Source organism: Petromyzon marinus, chromosome 4 (genome assembly GCF_048934315.1).
Source record: "Petromyzon marinus isolate PM22_M1 ecotype Great Lakes invasive population chromosome 4, UKy_Petmar_22M1.pri1.0, whole genome shotgun sequence".
Lineage (NCBI taxonomy): Eukaryota > Metazoa > Chordata > Hyperoartia > Petromyzontiformes > Petromyzontidae > Petromyzon > Petromyzon marinus.
In genome coordinates, this window is record NC_133670.1 from 22901420 (window position 1) to 22917121 (window position 15702).

A 15702-nucleotide genomic window follows, 5' to 3' on the forward strand; every position below is an offset into this window, starting at 1 on the left:
TGTGAGTGGCTGGCTGAGGTGCCATCTGCTGAGGAAGTATTGAAGGCGATCCGGAGTCTGAGACCAGGAAAGGCAGCGGGCAGAGATGATCTCCCAAGCGAAATGCTGAGGGAGGGTGGCGTTTGTGCACAGACTGCCCTATATGACATCATAACAACAGTCTGGACCACTGGACGGGTTCCGCAGGATTGGAAGGATGCCCTGGTGGTCCCCCTTTTTAAGAAGGGGGACCGCACAGACTGTAACAACTACAGGGGCATCTCACTCCTCAGTGTGCCGGGAAAGGTCCTGGCAAGGATTATTCAGCATCGCCTTGCCAGGCACGCTGAGGAGAGGCTTGCGGAGCCCCAATGCGGTTTCAGGAAAGGGCGGTCCTGCACAGATGCCATATTTTCTGTCCGTCTGCTACAGCAGAGGTGTAGGGAATTCCAACAAGACCTACATCTCTGCTTTATTGACCTGGTCAAGGCCTATGATACCATCAGTAGGCCTGGGCTCTGGGTCGTTCTTCGTGCTTTTGGAGTACCTGACCCTCTGCTCACGATCATTAAGGACCTTCATGATGGTGAGCGGGCCCGGGTAAAACTACGTGGCCGGGAGTCAGAGCCATTCCCTGTACACCTTGGGGTGCGACAGGGATGTCCTCTGGCTCCCACATTATTTAACATCTATTTTGACCACGTAGTTCGTGAAGCCTTCAATAGCTGTACCGGGGGAATCTCCATATGGTACAGATATAATGGGAGGCTAATCGATGCCCGGGTGCGGTCAAGGGATGGCTCCCTATTGCTCAACCACGTTATGTATGCTGATGACTTGGTAATAGCTGCTCAGTCAGAGGAGGAGTTGGAGACGCTGCTGCTGAGACTGGAGCGTGCCACTAAGAGGTGGGGCCTTACCATCAGCCCCACCAAAACTAAGCACCTGCCTGGGTATTTTGTACCATCGGACACTCCACCCCCACAACTCCCAATCGGTGATGGGGCAGTTGTGGAGAGAGTGGAGAGTTTCCCATACCTGGGCAGTGTGCTTATGACTGGCTCCAGTTTAACAGCAGAGGTCTCACTCCGAATCAGTCGAGCGGCAATATCTTTTCATCGGTTGCGTAACGCTGTGTGGAAGCTACCTGGTCTGTCGCTCCGCACTAAGCTTCAGGTCTTCTCGGCCACGGTCATTCCCTCCCTTCTCTACGCTTGCGAAACGTGGACCCCCCTAATGGAACATCTTCGCCGGTTAGAAACATTTAGGCTGACCTGCCTACGATCCATCCTGGGTTTAACCAGACAGGATTGTGTGAGGAGCTCACAAATCCTTGAAAGATCTGGGCAGGGTCCCATCGGTGAGCTCCTCCGGCAGGCAAGGCTGCGATGGCTGGGTCATGTAGCCCGCATGCCCAGCCACCGCATGCCGAAACAGCTTTTGTTTGGCCGGATTGAGGGGGCTAAGCGGGCGCGGCACGGGCTAGAGAAGAGATGGAGTGATGTGGTACAGGAGGACGTGGAGCTGAGTGGACTTGCCGATGACTGGTACCAGCGGTGTCAAGATCGGCCTCTGTGGAGGAGGCTCGTGAAGGATGCTACTGGGCAGTTGGAGGCAGTCGCCCTCCAACAACAACGGAGGGCGGAGGAGCGACGCTCACAACAGCGAGCGGAGCGCCGGGTGGCTAAAGCACAGCAGGTTGGCACAGTAGGGGGCACAGGTGGTGCATCAGCCAGTCATCTCAGTCAGTCGACCCGTGGCACCTGGGTCTGCCCCGTGACCTCCTGCCAGCGGGCGTTCGACACTTCACGTGGCCTCAGGGTGCACATAGCCTGGCACAAGCGTCGTGGTGACGTCACCGCCACTTAGTGGCGAATGGCGGTTGTTGTTGTTGTTGTATAACTCTATGAGTGTGTGTGTATATCTCTGTGAGTGTGTGTATATCTCTATGAGTGTGTGTGTATATCTCTATGAGTGTGTGTGTATATCTCTATGAGTGTGTGTGTATATCTCTATGAGTGTGTGTATATCTCTATGAATGTGTGTATATCTCTATGAGTGTATGTATATCTCTATGAGTGTGTGTATATCTCTATGAGTGTGTGTATATCTCTATGAGTGTATGTATATCTCTATGAGTGTGTGTATGTCTCTATAAGTGTGTGTATCTCTATGAGTGTGTGTGTATATCTCTGTGAGTGTGTGTATATCTCTATGAGTGTGTGTATATCTCTATGAGTAACTGCATCGACATGGACTTGAGTTCTTCTGCTTGCTTTCCACCGTGCGTTTGTTTTCAAAGGTGCCCACTCCAGCCCGTGCTGCGACTCTGTTGTGAATGACCTTTCTTTCCTTTCAATTCCTCAGAAACCCCTCCATCCGCTGGGATTATGTGCGCACCAAGCTTGCCGAGGTGAGGCTACGATCCCACAAGCACAATCGTCTCGTTCGCACCTGCACCCTCACAGGCCTCCAGCCTGGCTCACACCCATCCCGAGGGCTCGTGGATTGAGCATAGATCATCAGGAATGTGAAATTCGCACATACACACACACACACATCCAGAGGCAGCGAGATGCTCGGCCAGCAAGAATGGATGCTGATCTGCGTGTAAGAATGTCCGCGTGTTATCCCCTGCCATGCAGGGTTTCTCCAGGCACGCGAGTTTCCTCTCGCATGCAGGAAAGGCCAACCCCCCCCTCCCCCCCAGCCTTCGCACCTGATTGGCTCACAAGTGATGACATCACAACTATCTCCTCTATTTAAGACCAAAGCAGCAGGGTTTCTCCACAAATCTGGCTGTCGCCTGATGAAGCTAGTTGTCATTCCTGGCGATACGTAGTACTCGAATTGTAAATCTTGATTTGAAGCTTTCGTGACTGCAGGAATCCATACTCTTTGGTTTTTTCGGTAAAGTCCACGTGGGGAAAATTTCGCAGGGAAATTATGGATTTTTACACAATACCGTTTCACGTAATGCAAATACACCGCAAATCATGCGCACTTGCACTTACAATACAATTTGTAGTCATGTAGCGTACAAATGCGAGCGCATCTGAAGATGACGCACAGGAGCAGCGGGCATTGATTTTATGCAACTTTGAAATCGTCTAGATTGACAAACTCATTTATTTAGAAATGCCTGTTGTGTTTAGTTTGTTGTCCTTCCCCCGCACCTCCCGGTCAGCTACGTACGGTGCAAAAGAAGTTCAACATACATTCAACCGCGCTAATTTTGAAGGTGCGGGAAATAGCAATACCACTGCTACTCCTGCACCCTGACTCCCCCCCCCCCTCCACTCGTGCCCCCCCCCCCCCCCCCCCCCCCCCGCAGATGGCGTGCATCTTTGTGTACGGCCACTTCATCTTCCAGTGCCTGGTGATGCCGCTCTTCCAGGACGTGCAGCGCGAGCCGCTGACACTCGAGCGGCTCGTGCTCTACGTGTGCCACGCCATGGTGCCCGGTGATGGCCCAACCACGCACTGACACACAAACACGAAGACAAAGATCCGCCGTGTAGCCTTAATAGACTGTAGGGGCAAGTGCTGTTAGCGAGCACCTATGAAGGCTGGCACCGCACACGAGGGGGTGGGTGGCCAACACCACGCCCGGCCGCCTTTGTCTTTCCAGTGGCGATGTACTCATTTGAGGCCGAGTCAATCTACACACAAAGATAAAGATCTCCCGTATAGCCTGTAACAGACTCTTGGGTCAAGTGCTTTAGCGAGCACCTATGAAGGTCGGCATGGTACCGGTTCAGATAAGCGTCACCGGTGTTGGCCGTGAGTGGGAATCGAAACCGGGTCGCCAGGTTCGTACCGCAGCGTGCTAACCGCTACGCTACCGCTCCCCTGTGACGCACGTACACACTTGCACACAGGCACGCTGCTGTTCATCATCACCTTCTTCGCCTTCCTGCACTGCTGGCTGAACCTATTCGGAGAGCTGATGCGCTTCGCGGACCGCATGTTCTACAAGGTGAGCGGAGCGCGGGCGCGTGAAAGCCCCCGTGGGTTGGCAACAGAAGAAAAAAAAGCTCCCAGGAGGCAAGTGGGTTTGGCATTCGCAGAAACACACGCGGGAGCTCATGGCGGTGATTGGTGACGGTGCGTTAAAGGAGCGCTGATTTAGTCACGAGGAAATAACGAAGAGACCGGAAGTGTCATCTCTCCACGTGAAATAACGTGTACATGCTGTTTCTATCGGCCTATTAAATAGGCAGTGGTGCACAAGCACAATCATCAGAAAAAAAATACTCAACACGTTCGTCAGCAACACCACCTTAAAAGTAAACAATATATTTGCGATGCAACGTTTTCGGACATTGATCCTTACCGATGTGCTCTGAAGAAGGGCCACTGCTCAAAACGTCGTCTATTATATATTTATTCTTTTAAGGCAGTGTTGCTGACAAAAGTGTTCTGTTATTTTATTTCGCCCATAAAAGATCTGTACCGTGTTAACATCTGTACCATTGCAGGATGCCTATAAAATGCAGCTCAATGGGCCCTTCCTGCTGATATAAAACCTATTCTGAAATCTAAAAATATAAACTTAGCTCCTGCACAATGTGTCCCTCTATCTTTTCTCTCGAACACACACATTGGAGCAGTTTCAGTTAAGAAATCATTGGCACTGCCACAGTGTAGAGATGATAAGGCTTGGTCACGTGTGTGTGATCGCGTGCGTGTTGCAGTTAGCACGCTGTGCTTCGGAACCCAGTGACCCGAATTCGAATTCCGCTCCTGACCAACACCAGTAATCATTATCTGAACCGGTCCTGGGCCTCCCCTAGGTCGACTCGAACTCCAATGAGTACCCAGTGCGGTGTGTAAACATCGCCACTGGGGAGACAAAGGCGGCCGGGCATGGTGCTGGCCACCAACCCCCTCGTGTGCCGTGCCACCCTTCATAGGTGCTGCTCGCTAACAGCACTTGCCCCAACAGTCTGTCGAGGCGATACGAGGGATCTTTGTCTTTGTGTGTGCAGGACTGGTGGAACTCGCGCTCGTTTGCCAATTACTACCGCACTTGGAACGTGGTTGTCCACGACTGGCTCTACACGTATTTCTACGGGGATCTAATAAGGGTACGTGCCCTGGCCGGCCTCCACCTCGCAGGCTGGGCAGCCCAAAGGCCGTGCCTCATTACCCCCCCCGCCCCCTCCATGGCACCTGGCTGGGTCGTAATAGCTGCTCACTAAAAGCACTTTGTTTGAACGTACGATTTGATTAGTTGTTACGACCCGGTTTGAGCTCGCTGGTTCAGCAGTTCAACTGCTGGATTATTTTTTTCCGCTTGTGTTGCGATCGAAACGTCGTGATACGTTATTTTTATTTTATTTTTCTACCTACGTGACTTTACCGAAAGAACCAAAGAGTATGGATCCCTGCAATCACGAAAGCTTCAAATCAAGATTGATTCGTCTCGTTTGTGTTGCCTGTTTTGTTCTTTCTCTTTCGCTCCATTTGCCTGAATGTAATATTTGCATATCACTCACACGTACATATACAAACTATTAAACCATTTTTAAACGAAACTTTTATTTTTATTTTACCAGGTAAGCCCCACTGAGCTATATTGCTCTTTTTCAGAAGTGACCTGGCCATAAATGATAGCTCAACTTTTCGTGGCTTACCATGTGCAAATGTGTCGTAGCCAAATACTCTCCACGAATGTTTCTAAATGTGCATGGAAAAATCGGAGGACCCGGAGATAAATCCATGCTACCACAGGGAGAACACGCAAACTCAAAATATAAAGCAGGCGTCAGGGTCGGGATTGAACCCATGACCTCCCGCATACCAGGCGAAGCATTTAACATCTCGCCGCCATAACAAGATGTTAAATAGTTGTACCGAATCCTGACGTGCACGATTCCAGGCGAAGCATTTAACATCTTGCCGCCATAACAAGATGTTAAATAGTTGTACCGAATCCTGACGTGCACGATTCCATGCATGCATCGCGAGCCGTGACGATAGATCTTACATGAGCGTGCCGCAGCCCCGATGAATCATCCAGTGCCTCGTACAATGCACCTGCGTGGCCCAGGTGTTCTCTCGGCGTTACCGAAGGGCTGCCATGCTGATTGTCTTCATCTTCTCGGCGATCGTGCACGAATACGTCATCACCGTCTGCTTCGGCTTGTTCTGCCCGGTGATGCTCTTCCTCTTCATATGCTTTGGCAGTGAGTGACGCCATCGCACGTTTGCAGACGCGCACGCGCGCGCACTCCGTGAACCCACGCCGTCACTCGCTGGGTCCCGTGCGATAAGCGGATCGATCAGATCGTGGTCAGCAGTCGACAGGATAGCGTCAACGATGGGAGTTTCACAATGCCGCTGCGGTTCCTCAGCCCACCTTCGTGTCGACATGGACTGCTTCCGCACTTGGCCGCGAAAGGGGTTCCACCCGTAAAGGGTTGTCCTTTTACAGAGAAACAATGATTTTTTTTCACACGTATATTAAATTCATTAGTTATGAATTCATTTGTATGGCACGTTTGTACTGTGTATTGGTGTGTAAATGACAAACGTTCGATTTGGCTGTCGTACAAAATAAGCTCATATTTTTCATACGGAAATAAATTGCTGCCTTATCTTTGCAAGATTGAAGAAACAACGATAGAACACGTTTTTTTTTTTTAACACGTAAGCTTTCACGACCAATATCATCCATAATAGAGGTGAAGCTAGTTGTAATTACTGGCGAAACGTCGTACTCAGATTGTAAATGTTGTGGCTTGGCTCTCCAACACACCCGTGTGCTGTACTAGTGACGAATTGGCACGTTCTGTTTACGTGACAACCCTTACTAGTTGGCTGTGTCGGGTGGTGGTGGGTTTTAACGACACATTTATATATTTACGCGATCCCACCCCGTCTGTCCGCAGCGATGCTGAACTTCCTGCTGCACGACGGGAGGAGCAATGACGTGTGGAACATCTTCATGTGGTTTGCACTGATCCTGGGCCAGGGTGTCCTGGTCACTCTCTACTTTCTAGAGTGGAGTGCCCTGCGAGACTGCCCTTCGAAACCGGTGCGTGGAACTCAGCTCTCCCTCTGCCACGTGTAGAACATGTGAAATTGGTCTCCTTGTTGCAGTACTTTAGTTTGTTTATGTGACATAGCCTCATCTAACCCAAGCCTGGGTGAGCTTAACCCACGCCAGAGATGGCAGAGCAGGAGTGCCACGCGTTGCTCGGCATGTCCCACATTTCACTCCACGACTACAGGAGAATCTCAGCCCACAGATCCCCATTGCTCGGGAACCAGAAGTGCTCTTTCTAGGAATACAAAGCCAGGTTCCCATTTTTTGTGGACGTGATGCATCAGAGACCCTGGTGCACAGTCCTGTGTTGGGCCCCCTGGCAGTGGCTCAACTCGAAGCAGGATGGTGGTTCATGTGATGGTCAATGCAGGGCCCTTAAATAAGCACACGTGGGTCCATATGTGACAGCAGGGCTAACCCATTCATTTTTCATTGGCATATCAGTAGGAAGCCTCCCCCCCGCCCCCTTCTGGGATTTAGACCCTGGCATCTGCACCAACTAACAAATGGTTGGTCCAGCGCTGTTCTCCTTACAAAGTGAAATGTACCTCTGTCCTTTCTCATCTCTGTGTAATTTGGGTCTCTGTTCACATTTATTACGTCAGCCACACGAAAGAAGATTTACTATATTTGTCCAGTAGAGGGCACAGGACCTCTTTCCAAACAGAGTTCCGTGCAATTTGCTTTCAGCAGAGCTGTATGCGATGAATCGGACGATGATGCTGATGACAGCAGTGCCTCGTTGCTTTGTGGGGGGTGCACGCGCGTCTTCATCTTGCTCATTTGTCCATGTGTTCCTTTCTGTTTTCGTTTTTTTTTAGGAAACCGTCTGGGAATTCATCACCCCACAATTCTGGTCTTGTTATGCGTCGCGGTAAGGGGCGATGGCAGCGAGGATGGGGACCATGGGGGTTTGAGGAAATGGGGGGAGAGAGAGAGAAAATCTAATGCCGAGACAACGCCATGGGGTTGAGGCTTAACGAACAGGAAGACTGAGAATGGAACATGAGGTCCAGTCTTGATGCCGACAGTGTTCTGCAGGGAAGCACAGCAACGCACACGCTCTTTAACAGCATTCACGCGCACGACGTCAATGACAGGCTTGCCGAGCGCAGTGTGCACTTTACACGGGGGCCTGTACAGGTACACATGGATCCCTGCAGATACCGACATGCCCGTTGCTTTGCCTCGACTTTCACGAGCACAAGGCCACTATCCCTGGCAGTTTGCGAGTTCATGAACACACACACACTATTCACTTCCAAATGGTTAAACAACATCGGCAAAACGCTGATATTCAATCGACCGGCACATTCATCTACGCTTTAAGGTTTTAATTCTGTCGTGGCCTCTTATTTGTAACGTATCATTACGTCGTAGATGATAATCTGCTACATGCTTGAGACCTTTGAATATATTTTTTTCACTTATTACAAATCTGCAATGTTTATTTGTTGTTATGCTGTCCAAAAATTAATGATTGAACTTCGAACTACGGTACAATACGCATTCAGTTGTTAAAATGCATCTTGGTTTTACAGGCCATGTGATGTGTCCTTTTGTCAGTCTGCATTACCAGCGATAAAATCGAAATGTCATGTAATAATGTATTTGTATTGAATAAGTGGAATGAAAATCTTTTTAAAATGTGCTTCACAAGCAGCCTCTTGTATAATATCGATCACATGATCCACCCTGTATATTTCATCATCGCTTTTAACCTGGTCTTGCCTCTTTAACCTGGTAGTGCCTACACACAAAAGTGCCAGCTACAAATGAACGACAACACCTTGCTGACCTCGTCAAGGAGCATAAATCATCACGCAAACTCCGGTCATCCTCGCATTGGCTTTTGGCTCGCCATCGAACAAAGACGGCCTTTGCACAGCGCTTTCAGACGGGCTTCTGCGGCCGTCTGGAACGCACTCCTTTTGATATTAGGAAGCCGCTGGAGCCATGCACTTTTCAATCATCTCAATTTAAATCTTCTTACTTTAGAACTGCGTTTTGTGTTTAGTTTGTTGTCCTTCCCCGCACCTCCGATTAGCACGGTTAGCTACGTACGGTGCGAAAGAAGTTCAACACGCATACATACTTTACCAAGTCAGTTTCTGGTAAAACCCACCGATTGCATTGGATATTGCTGAATTTTCGTGTGAGCCTTGCGAAGATATGTTTGGGTTTTTAAATCGCCACCCATTTATTCCCAGAGGGCTGATTGAGATGGCAGTGGTAACACCGAGAAGCCTCAACGTTCCTTGAAGAATATAATAAACGATTGCTTACAAATTTGCGTGTAGATTATTTGGCTAACCCCCATAAATTCTGAGATGTGATGATTATGATGATAAAGCCACTCCGATGAGCTATCATTGTGTAGCCAGGTTGCCTCTGGAAAAAGAGCTCATAACAGAAGTGGGCTGTTCCTGGTAAATTAAAGTTTAGTTTGCTTTTATATTTGTTTTGAATCTCAAGCATTCAGAAAGTTTGACAAATAAGCACAGGGATTAAAAAACGCCACAGTTTTGGTTATTCCACACCACATTGCGTTTATTCACTTTTACAGGTTTAAGTGCTAAAATCGGTTTTGAATTTGAACGTAATTACGTGAACAATGTTACACACGTGTGTCTGTAAATAGCCGATTTGGACGCAATAAACCTTGGGAGTTTGATTGTGTGCACCACGGAGGATTTTGCGTTGTGAATTTGACGTGGTCCTGTACCACCTCTCCGCGAGTGCAGAGGGACTCAGCTGTGCCCCAGCGTTCACACGGTGCGTGGGGGACATCTTTAAAGAGCTTACAACTTTACGTTCTCTGTACGATTGTTTAGAAAGGGAACAAAAAAAATGCTTCCCGTTTGGTGCATAGCGCAGGGCTTCCGCTGAGTCAGATGTGCGTGGTGAGAGATTAACGTGTGCCGAGAGCCGGAGTGCACGCGTGTGTGCGTGTCTTTGTGGTGCCGTGTGGAGTGCAGCGGTTAGCGCTACGCTGCACTACGAACCCCGGCGACCCGAGTTGGATTCCCTATCACGGCCAACACCAGTGACCGTTATCATAACCGGTGCGCGGCCTCCCCTAGGTCGACTCAGCCTCAAATGAGTACCTGGTGCGGTGTGTAAACATCGCCACTTGGGAGACAAAGGCGGCCGGGCGTGGTGTTGGCCACCCACCCCCTCGTGTGCCATGCCGGCCTTCATAGGTACTAGCTAACAGCACTTGCCCCAACAGTCTGTTAAGGCTATACGGGGGATCTTTGTCTTGTGGTGCCATGTGGAGTTATATCTGCGTGTGTATTGAATGCTATTAGCGCGTGCAATGTTGCTTGGGCACACAGAGGGCAGTGCGTAGCAAACGCTGTACGTGGTTGTATGTACGTTGAACTTCTTTCGCACCATACGCAGCCAACCGTGCTCATCGCAGTGCTGTGTGTTGTAGTCACGAGGAATGGGATGTACTGGAGTGAATTCTACCTATGTAGGGGCATGTGCTGGGTAGTTTGTGAATTAAGTGTGTGCAGTTGTTGGTGCTACATTTATTTAGCAAGATAGTTTAACACGTAGGCTTTGGCGACCAATGTCCATAATAGAGGGTTTTGGAGTAAGATTGCGTAAAAATAAATGCGTCGTGAAACCCACCACCACCCGACACAGTCTTAGTAAGTTGTGTGCAATAACAAAAGGTTAGTGCCATCCTGGAGAATGTCTATTATGACTTTAGATCGTAGTACTGCATGTAGTTCGTTATACGTACCTACCTCGTGTGGGATATACAATTTCGTCCGTGTGCAGAAAGTGTCGTCTTAAGTACCCCACCTTGCATTAGTAAGTGCTCTAGAAGTAAAGTGAGGTCATTCGTCATCGCCGTCGGCATCCTCACTGCTGGACAAAGAGGGCCGCCATAGGAATCCCTCGCAGGAGCCGCGATGCCACCACGATCCACATCACTCCTTGCGCACGAACTTCATCGCGTCGTTTCACCACCGCCGTGGTCGACCTTTGGGATCGCCTCCTCCTCTCGCTGCCATTCCACGGATTCCAATTCGTCACCTTGCCACGGACGTCGCCCCTTTGGTCACTATTCCTAACGGTCCTTACGATGCCATTAAATGTGCGCGTTGCTTTCTAATCCACGTTGTTCCCCTTCAAACGCCTCGCGGTGTAATGTCGCACATCTGTCCAAGCTGCTCTGTGTATTATTAAACTTCCCTTCGATTTTCTTCGTCAACGTATCTGGTCCATTTGTCACGCACTGATTAAAAATCTACTTCTTTCGGCACACTAGTATGTTACTTTTCATGACCAAGATGAGTCGTACTTTCTCCAATTATGTTTGTGCCTTAATTCCTCCCATCAACTAAAAAAAAACCTGATATCTCTGCTCATAGCGAATCTCCGTACCCAACTCCTCCTCTGTGCCTCGTGTTATTCGTATTGTGTCAGCGTGGTGGGATGCACATGATTACATATCTGCGTGGTACTGAGTGTTGAGGAGTGCTCCGTGTCTCGCTCTGCAGTGTGTGCGGTGCGCAGTCGGTCGATTACAAGTCAGCCCCGTGTCCTTGAAGTGAGCCATTGGTATAAACTAAAATTTTAAAAAAACATTGTTTTTTATTCTACCAGGTAAGGCCTACTGAGCTATGTAGCTCTTTTTCAGAAGCGACCTGGCCCAAAATGATAGCTCAACGAAGCGGCTTACCGCGTGGAAATGTATAGCAGCCAAAGACTCGAAACGCATGTTGATTCAAAATGTGGAGAGAAAACCGGAGGACCCAGAGAAAGAACACGCACACTCCCAATATACAACAGGCGTCCGGGTCGGCATGAAACCCACGACCTCCCGTGTAACCAGGGGAGGTAGTTAACATCTCCGACAGCAAGCGCACCAGTGCCCGCTCTGCGAGTGACAACGGCCAGATCCGAGCGACGGCTACATGAGCGTGGAGCCGCCCCCCTCCTGCTTCTTCGCCTTCGAGCCTCCGCCGCCCCTGCGGAGAGAGCAGAGGCGCCACAGCAGCACGCCGCACGCCAGCGCGCCCGCCAGCGCCACGGCGAAGAGCGAGTACAGCGCGGCCGCCGCGTCGTCCGCGCTCATCTCCGCGCCCATGAAGAGCACGCGGCCGGGCTGCGGGATGCTCTCGAGCGTCGGGACGGGATCTGTCGCGCCCGGCTTGGGAGACGACCTCGGACGTCCTGTGGTCGTCGCTGCGGGAAGCGGACACGTCTCGTAGTTTGTTGGGAATTTGCGAGTCTCTTGGCAGAGGATGCCACCGTGGTGTCATCGTTGACACATTGCACTTGCAATCCATAGGTCACCAGTTCCATCTCCCAGTGCGGCAGTTGAAGTAATGGGGCAAGTTTCTTAAATGCCGCCCCCCCCCCCACAACTCTACTCTGTCTACCCAAGTAGTACCAATGGGTACATCACGGTAGTTTTAATCAGCACGTCACGAGCGCTGGACTAAAGCGTGGGTAATAGCACCTCTTTCCGAGACATCTGGCCAGCCCACACTCAAGTAGGCTAAATACTTTTCAGAGGGGCTGTCCAGAGCTCCCTCTAGCGGAAGCCCTTCCGCCAGCAGTGGCAACAGCAAGCAATTGCAGGGTTGCACCTTTACCACAATATTAACCATCACAAATCGAACTGCAGTAAAAACATACATGACTATAGCCCGAGCAATTACCTGAACATTGCATGAACTACAATTATGGTCAGGGTTTGGCTCATTAGAGGTCAGGCACTCTGGTAGGTTGGATTAGTGGGAACTAGAAACCTACAATGACCAGGCATGTTACACTACCGGTCAGAAGGACTCCGACAGCCAGAGCTGAACTTAAGCGACTGAATGGAATATGTTTTTTTTTTTTCCAGCGGACACTTCAATTAAAGAAGGTTCCCTCTCGCGCCCTTGCTGGGTCACCACATCCCGTGTCGCCCCTACCTTGGGGCAGAGCGCAGGGAGGGAGCGGCTGGTCGGGGTCCGGGAATCCGTTGCAGCTGATGAGTGAACGGAGGAAGGCGGCCGAGGCCTTGGGCACGCGCGTCCGCTCGGGCACCGTGGTGTCCACATGGTAGAGGCCGAAGCGCTCCTGGTATCCTTCCGTCCACTCGAAGTTGTCCATCAGCGACCAGGCCGTGTACCCTCGCACGTTCACACGGTCCAACGTGACGGCTGCGCCAGCAGCGGCCGCAAGCGGTGGGTGCAAGTGTTGTATATCAGTTTCAGTGCACAATTCAGTCCAATAACGATAGGGTCTACCATTTGCTTAGTGTGTAGGTGTGTGTGTTGGGCTTCTTTCGCGCCGTGCGTAGCCAACCGCGTATATGGGATTTGGTCCTTATATACAATTAATGTACAGCGTTTTGGAATGCTGTTGGAACGAATGACGCTGTATAATATGAAAGTTATTATTTTTTATTCATTGATAGGTATACTTCTAACGAGAGGTAGTTTACGTATGAGTTCCACCAACTATCAACCGAGATTGAAACACCAGATAACCAATACAATCATTTAGAAGTTCCCCAGTTGCTTTGAGGAATGCTGTACACATTAGAAAGTTCCACTTTGAAACGCTAACTGCTGTGGTTCATTACCGGGGTTCAATGAACCCCATCGCTTGGGATCTTCAGGATCAATATCACAGACACAGACAAGTCCAGCTGCGGAGCGTACTCATGCAGAGCAAGTTCGAATAGCATGTATTTTATGATTACGCGTGTTTACCCAGGAAAGCCCCACTGAGTCTCAAGACTATTTCAGGAGGGTCCTGATAGGTTTTCGCAGTAGGTCCGCGCCACGTTGTCTGTGCATGTACAGTATGTTGAACTTCTTTTGTACCGTACGTAGCCAACCGTTGTAATCGGACGTGCAGGGCAAGGACAACGAACTAAAGACAAAAAACGTCATCAGGTGGGACAACCACAGCAGGAAAAACTGCTGAAGTATTTTTTTCTTGCTGTGGTTGTCCCACCTGATGACGAGTGCTTGTGTTGCGATCGAAACGTCGTGATCTATTTTCTACCTACGTGACATTACCAAAAGAACCAAAGAGTATAAAGACAAAAATCATGTTGCTGTGTGTAATCCCTAATGAGTAATTTGCTTTTTAAAAAATCCAGCAATGGAATATTTGGCCAATACCAGTTACGTTGTAAGTTATTCTTAGCTATGGGAGGGAAATGGAGATCGTGGAGGAATCCCATGCGGACCAGAATCAGAATCAGAAAGGGTTTTATTCGCCATGAAAGTTCACACAGACACGGAATTTACTTTGGCAGGATGGTGCATACATTCAACATATAGGAATCTAAAATCTTAAATAAGTGGTAAACAAGTCTTACTATAATAAGGGTTCAAAGTCTAACTAACACCAAGGGGCTAAAGTATATAAAATTGAATAAATATCGAATATAAAATAGCTATAAGATACAATCTAAAAATAAAAAAATACAAATAGGGTAACAGAGTTAATATTGGCAAGGTGACATTTTGTAGATAAATAAAATGACCAGGGAGAGAACACACAAAGTCCACACAAAAGACACGGGATTTGGGACTCATACCCTGGCCCTTCTTACAGCGAGTCATAAGTCTTCCCATTGAGCCAACTCATCATCAACATCGTCAGTAGTTGTGTGGCCATGGGCGATGCGCTACCTTTGAGCACCTCGTTGATGTAGGTGCGGTAGTATCGGATCCTCCACGTGTCGTTGAGATCCAGGCTCCCGCGCTCGGAGACCCCGTTCTCCGTGATGTACACGGGCGGGTGTCCGTACTCGCTCCCGATGAACGCGAGCAGCCTCCGCAGGCCCCACGGCACCACGCGTAACCAGCCCGAGCCGGACACCGGCCACGCGCGGTGTGACTCGACGCCCACCCCTCTGCGCGTGCACGGACGAGCAAACGCAGCGGTTATGTCTTTGGTGCACTTAGAGGCATTACCTTGCTTAAAGGTGATGTCCTGCTGGTAACCTGTGGAAAAGAGCTATATAGCTCATCGGATTCCTCCAGTATAAATTGATACTCTGATTCTGATTAAAGTAGGTGGAAGTGTGCGAAACGCAGCGGCTGCCATAGTGGTGTAATGGTCAGCACGCTTGAATTACAATCCAGATATCCCTGGGGCGATTTGATCTCCCGGCATGGCAGTGGAGACAATGGGGCAAGTTTATTAAATCACCCCCCCCGCCCCCACCACCGTCGCCTTAACCCTAACGTAGTAGCGCCCCTGCTGCACAGCCCGCTTGCTCAGGGCTGCAACAACAGTCGCAGCCACCATTCACTGCAGCGCTCGTGCCAGGCTAGGTGCACTCCGAAAGCCACGCGAAGTGTGGGTGTTTTGGGTTAACTGCCCGAGGTGGCCGACAGATGCGCCACCCGTGCTCCCCACTCTCCCAACTTTGTTGCCTCTTTCTGGAGGGGTGTTGACACGCGGGCACGCACACCTGTCCGCGTCGTACGACTCCTCGGAGTCCGCGTAGGCGCGCGGGAAGGCCAACACCGACGTGTAGTGGTTTAGGCCGAAGAAGTCGTGCGTTCCACGCAGCAAGGCCTTCTGTTCATCCGTGAACCGTGGCAGCCTTCGGGGCGTGGGGACAGAAGGACACGGGTCAGGTGGCCACCTCAGCGGCACAAACAAAAGAGCAGAATGCATTACGGGAAGAA

The 15702-nt window shown here is 50.0% G+C and overlaps 2 protein-coding genes across 3 annotated transcripts in view; one reads left to right on the forward strand and one right to left on the reverse strand.

Annotated features, from left to right (window-relative positions):
• The window catches only part of LOC116938002 (sterol O-acyltransferase 1-like), a 30758-nt gene extending 21037 nt beyond the window's left edge, over positions 1-9721 (forward strand). Inside the window, exons 9-15 of the mRNA XM_076054016.1 lie at positions 2347-2392; positions 3314-3443; positions 3861-3958; positions 4971-5069; positions 6035-6170; positions 6876-7021; positions 7855-9721. Coding sequence (XP_075910131.1) covers positions 2347-2392; positions 3314-3443; positions 3861-3958; positions 4971-5069; positions 6035-6170; positions 6876-7021; positions 7855-7911 — 712 coding nt within the window. The 3' untranslated portion in view covers positions 7912-9721. The remainder of the gene's footprint in view (positions 1-2346; positions 2393-3313; positions 3444-3860; positions 3959-4970; positions 5070-6034; positions 6171-6875; positions 7022-7854) is intronic.
• Positions 9557-15702, reverse strand: part of LCT (lactase) — a 29218-nt gene continuing 23072 nt past the window's right edge. For both annotated transcript variants that reach the window (XM_076053965.1, XM_032945155.2), the window contains exons 14-17: positions 15483-15617; positions 14695-14918; positions 12976-13206; positions 9557-12238 (exon numbers count right to left, since the gene is read on the reverse strand). In XM_076053965.1, the coding sequence (XP_075910080.1) occupies positions 11964-12238; positions 12976-13206; positions 14695-14918; positions 15483-15617 (865 nt within the window). In that variant the 3' untranslated portion in view covers positions 9557-11963. The remainder of the gene's footprint in view (positions 12239-12975; positions 13207-14694; positions 14919-15482; positions 15618-15702) is intronic.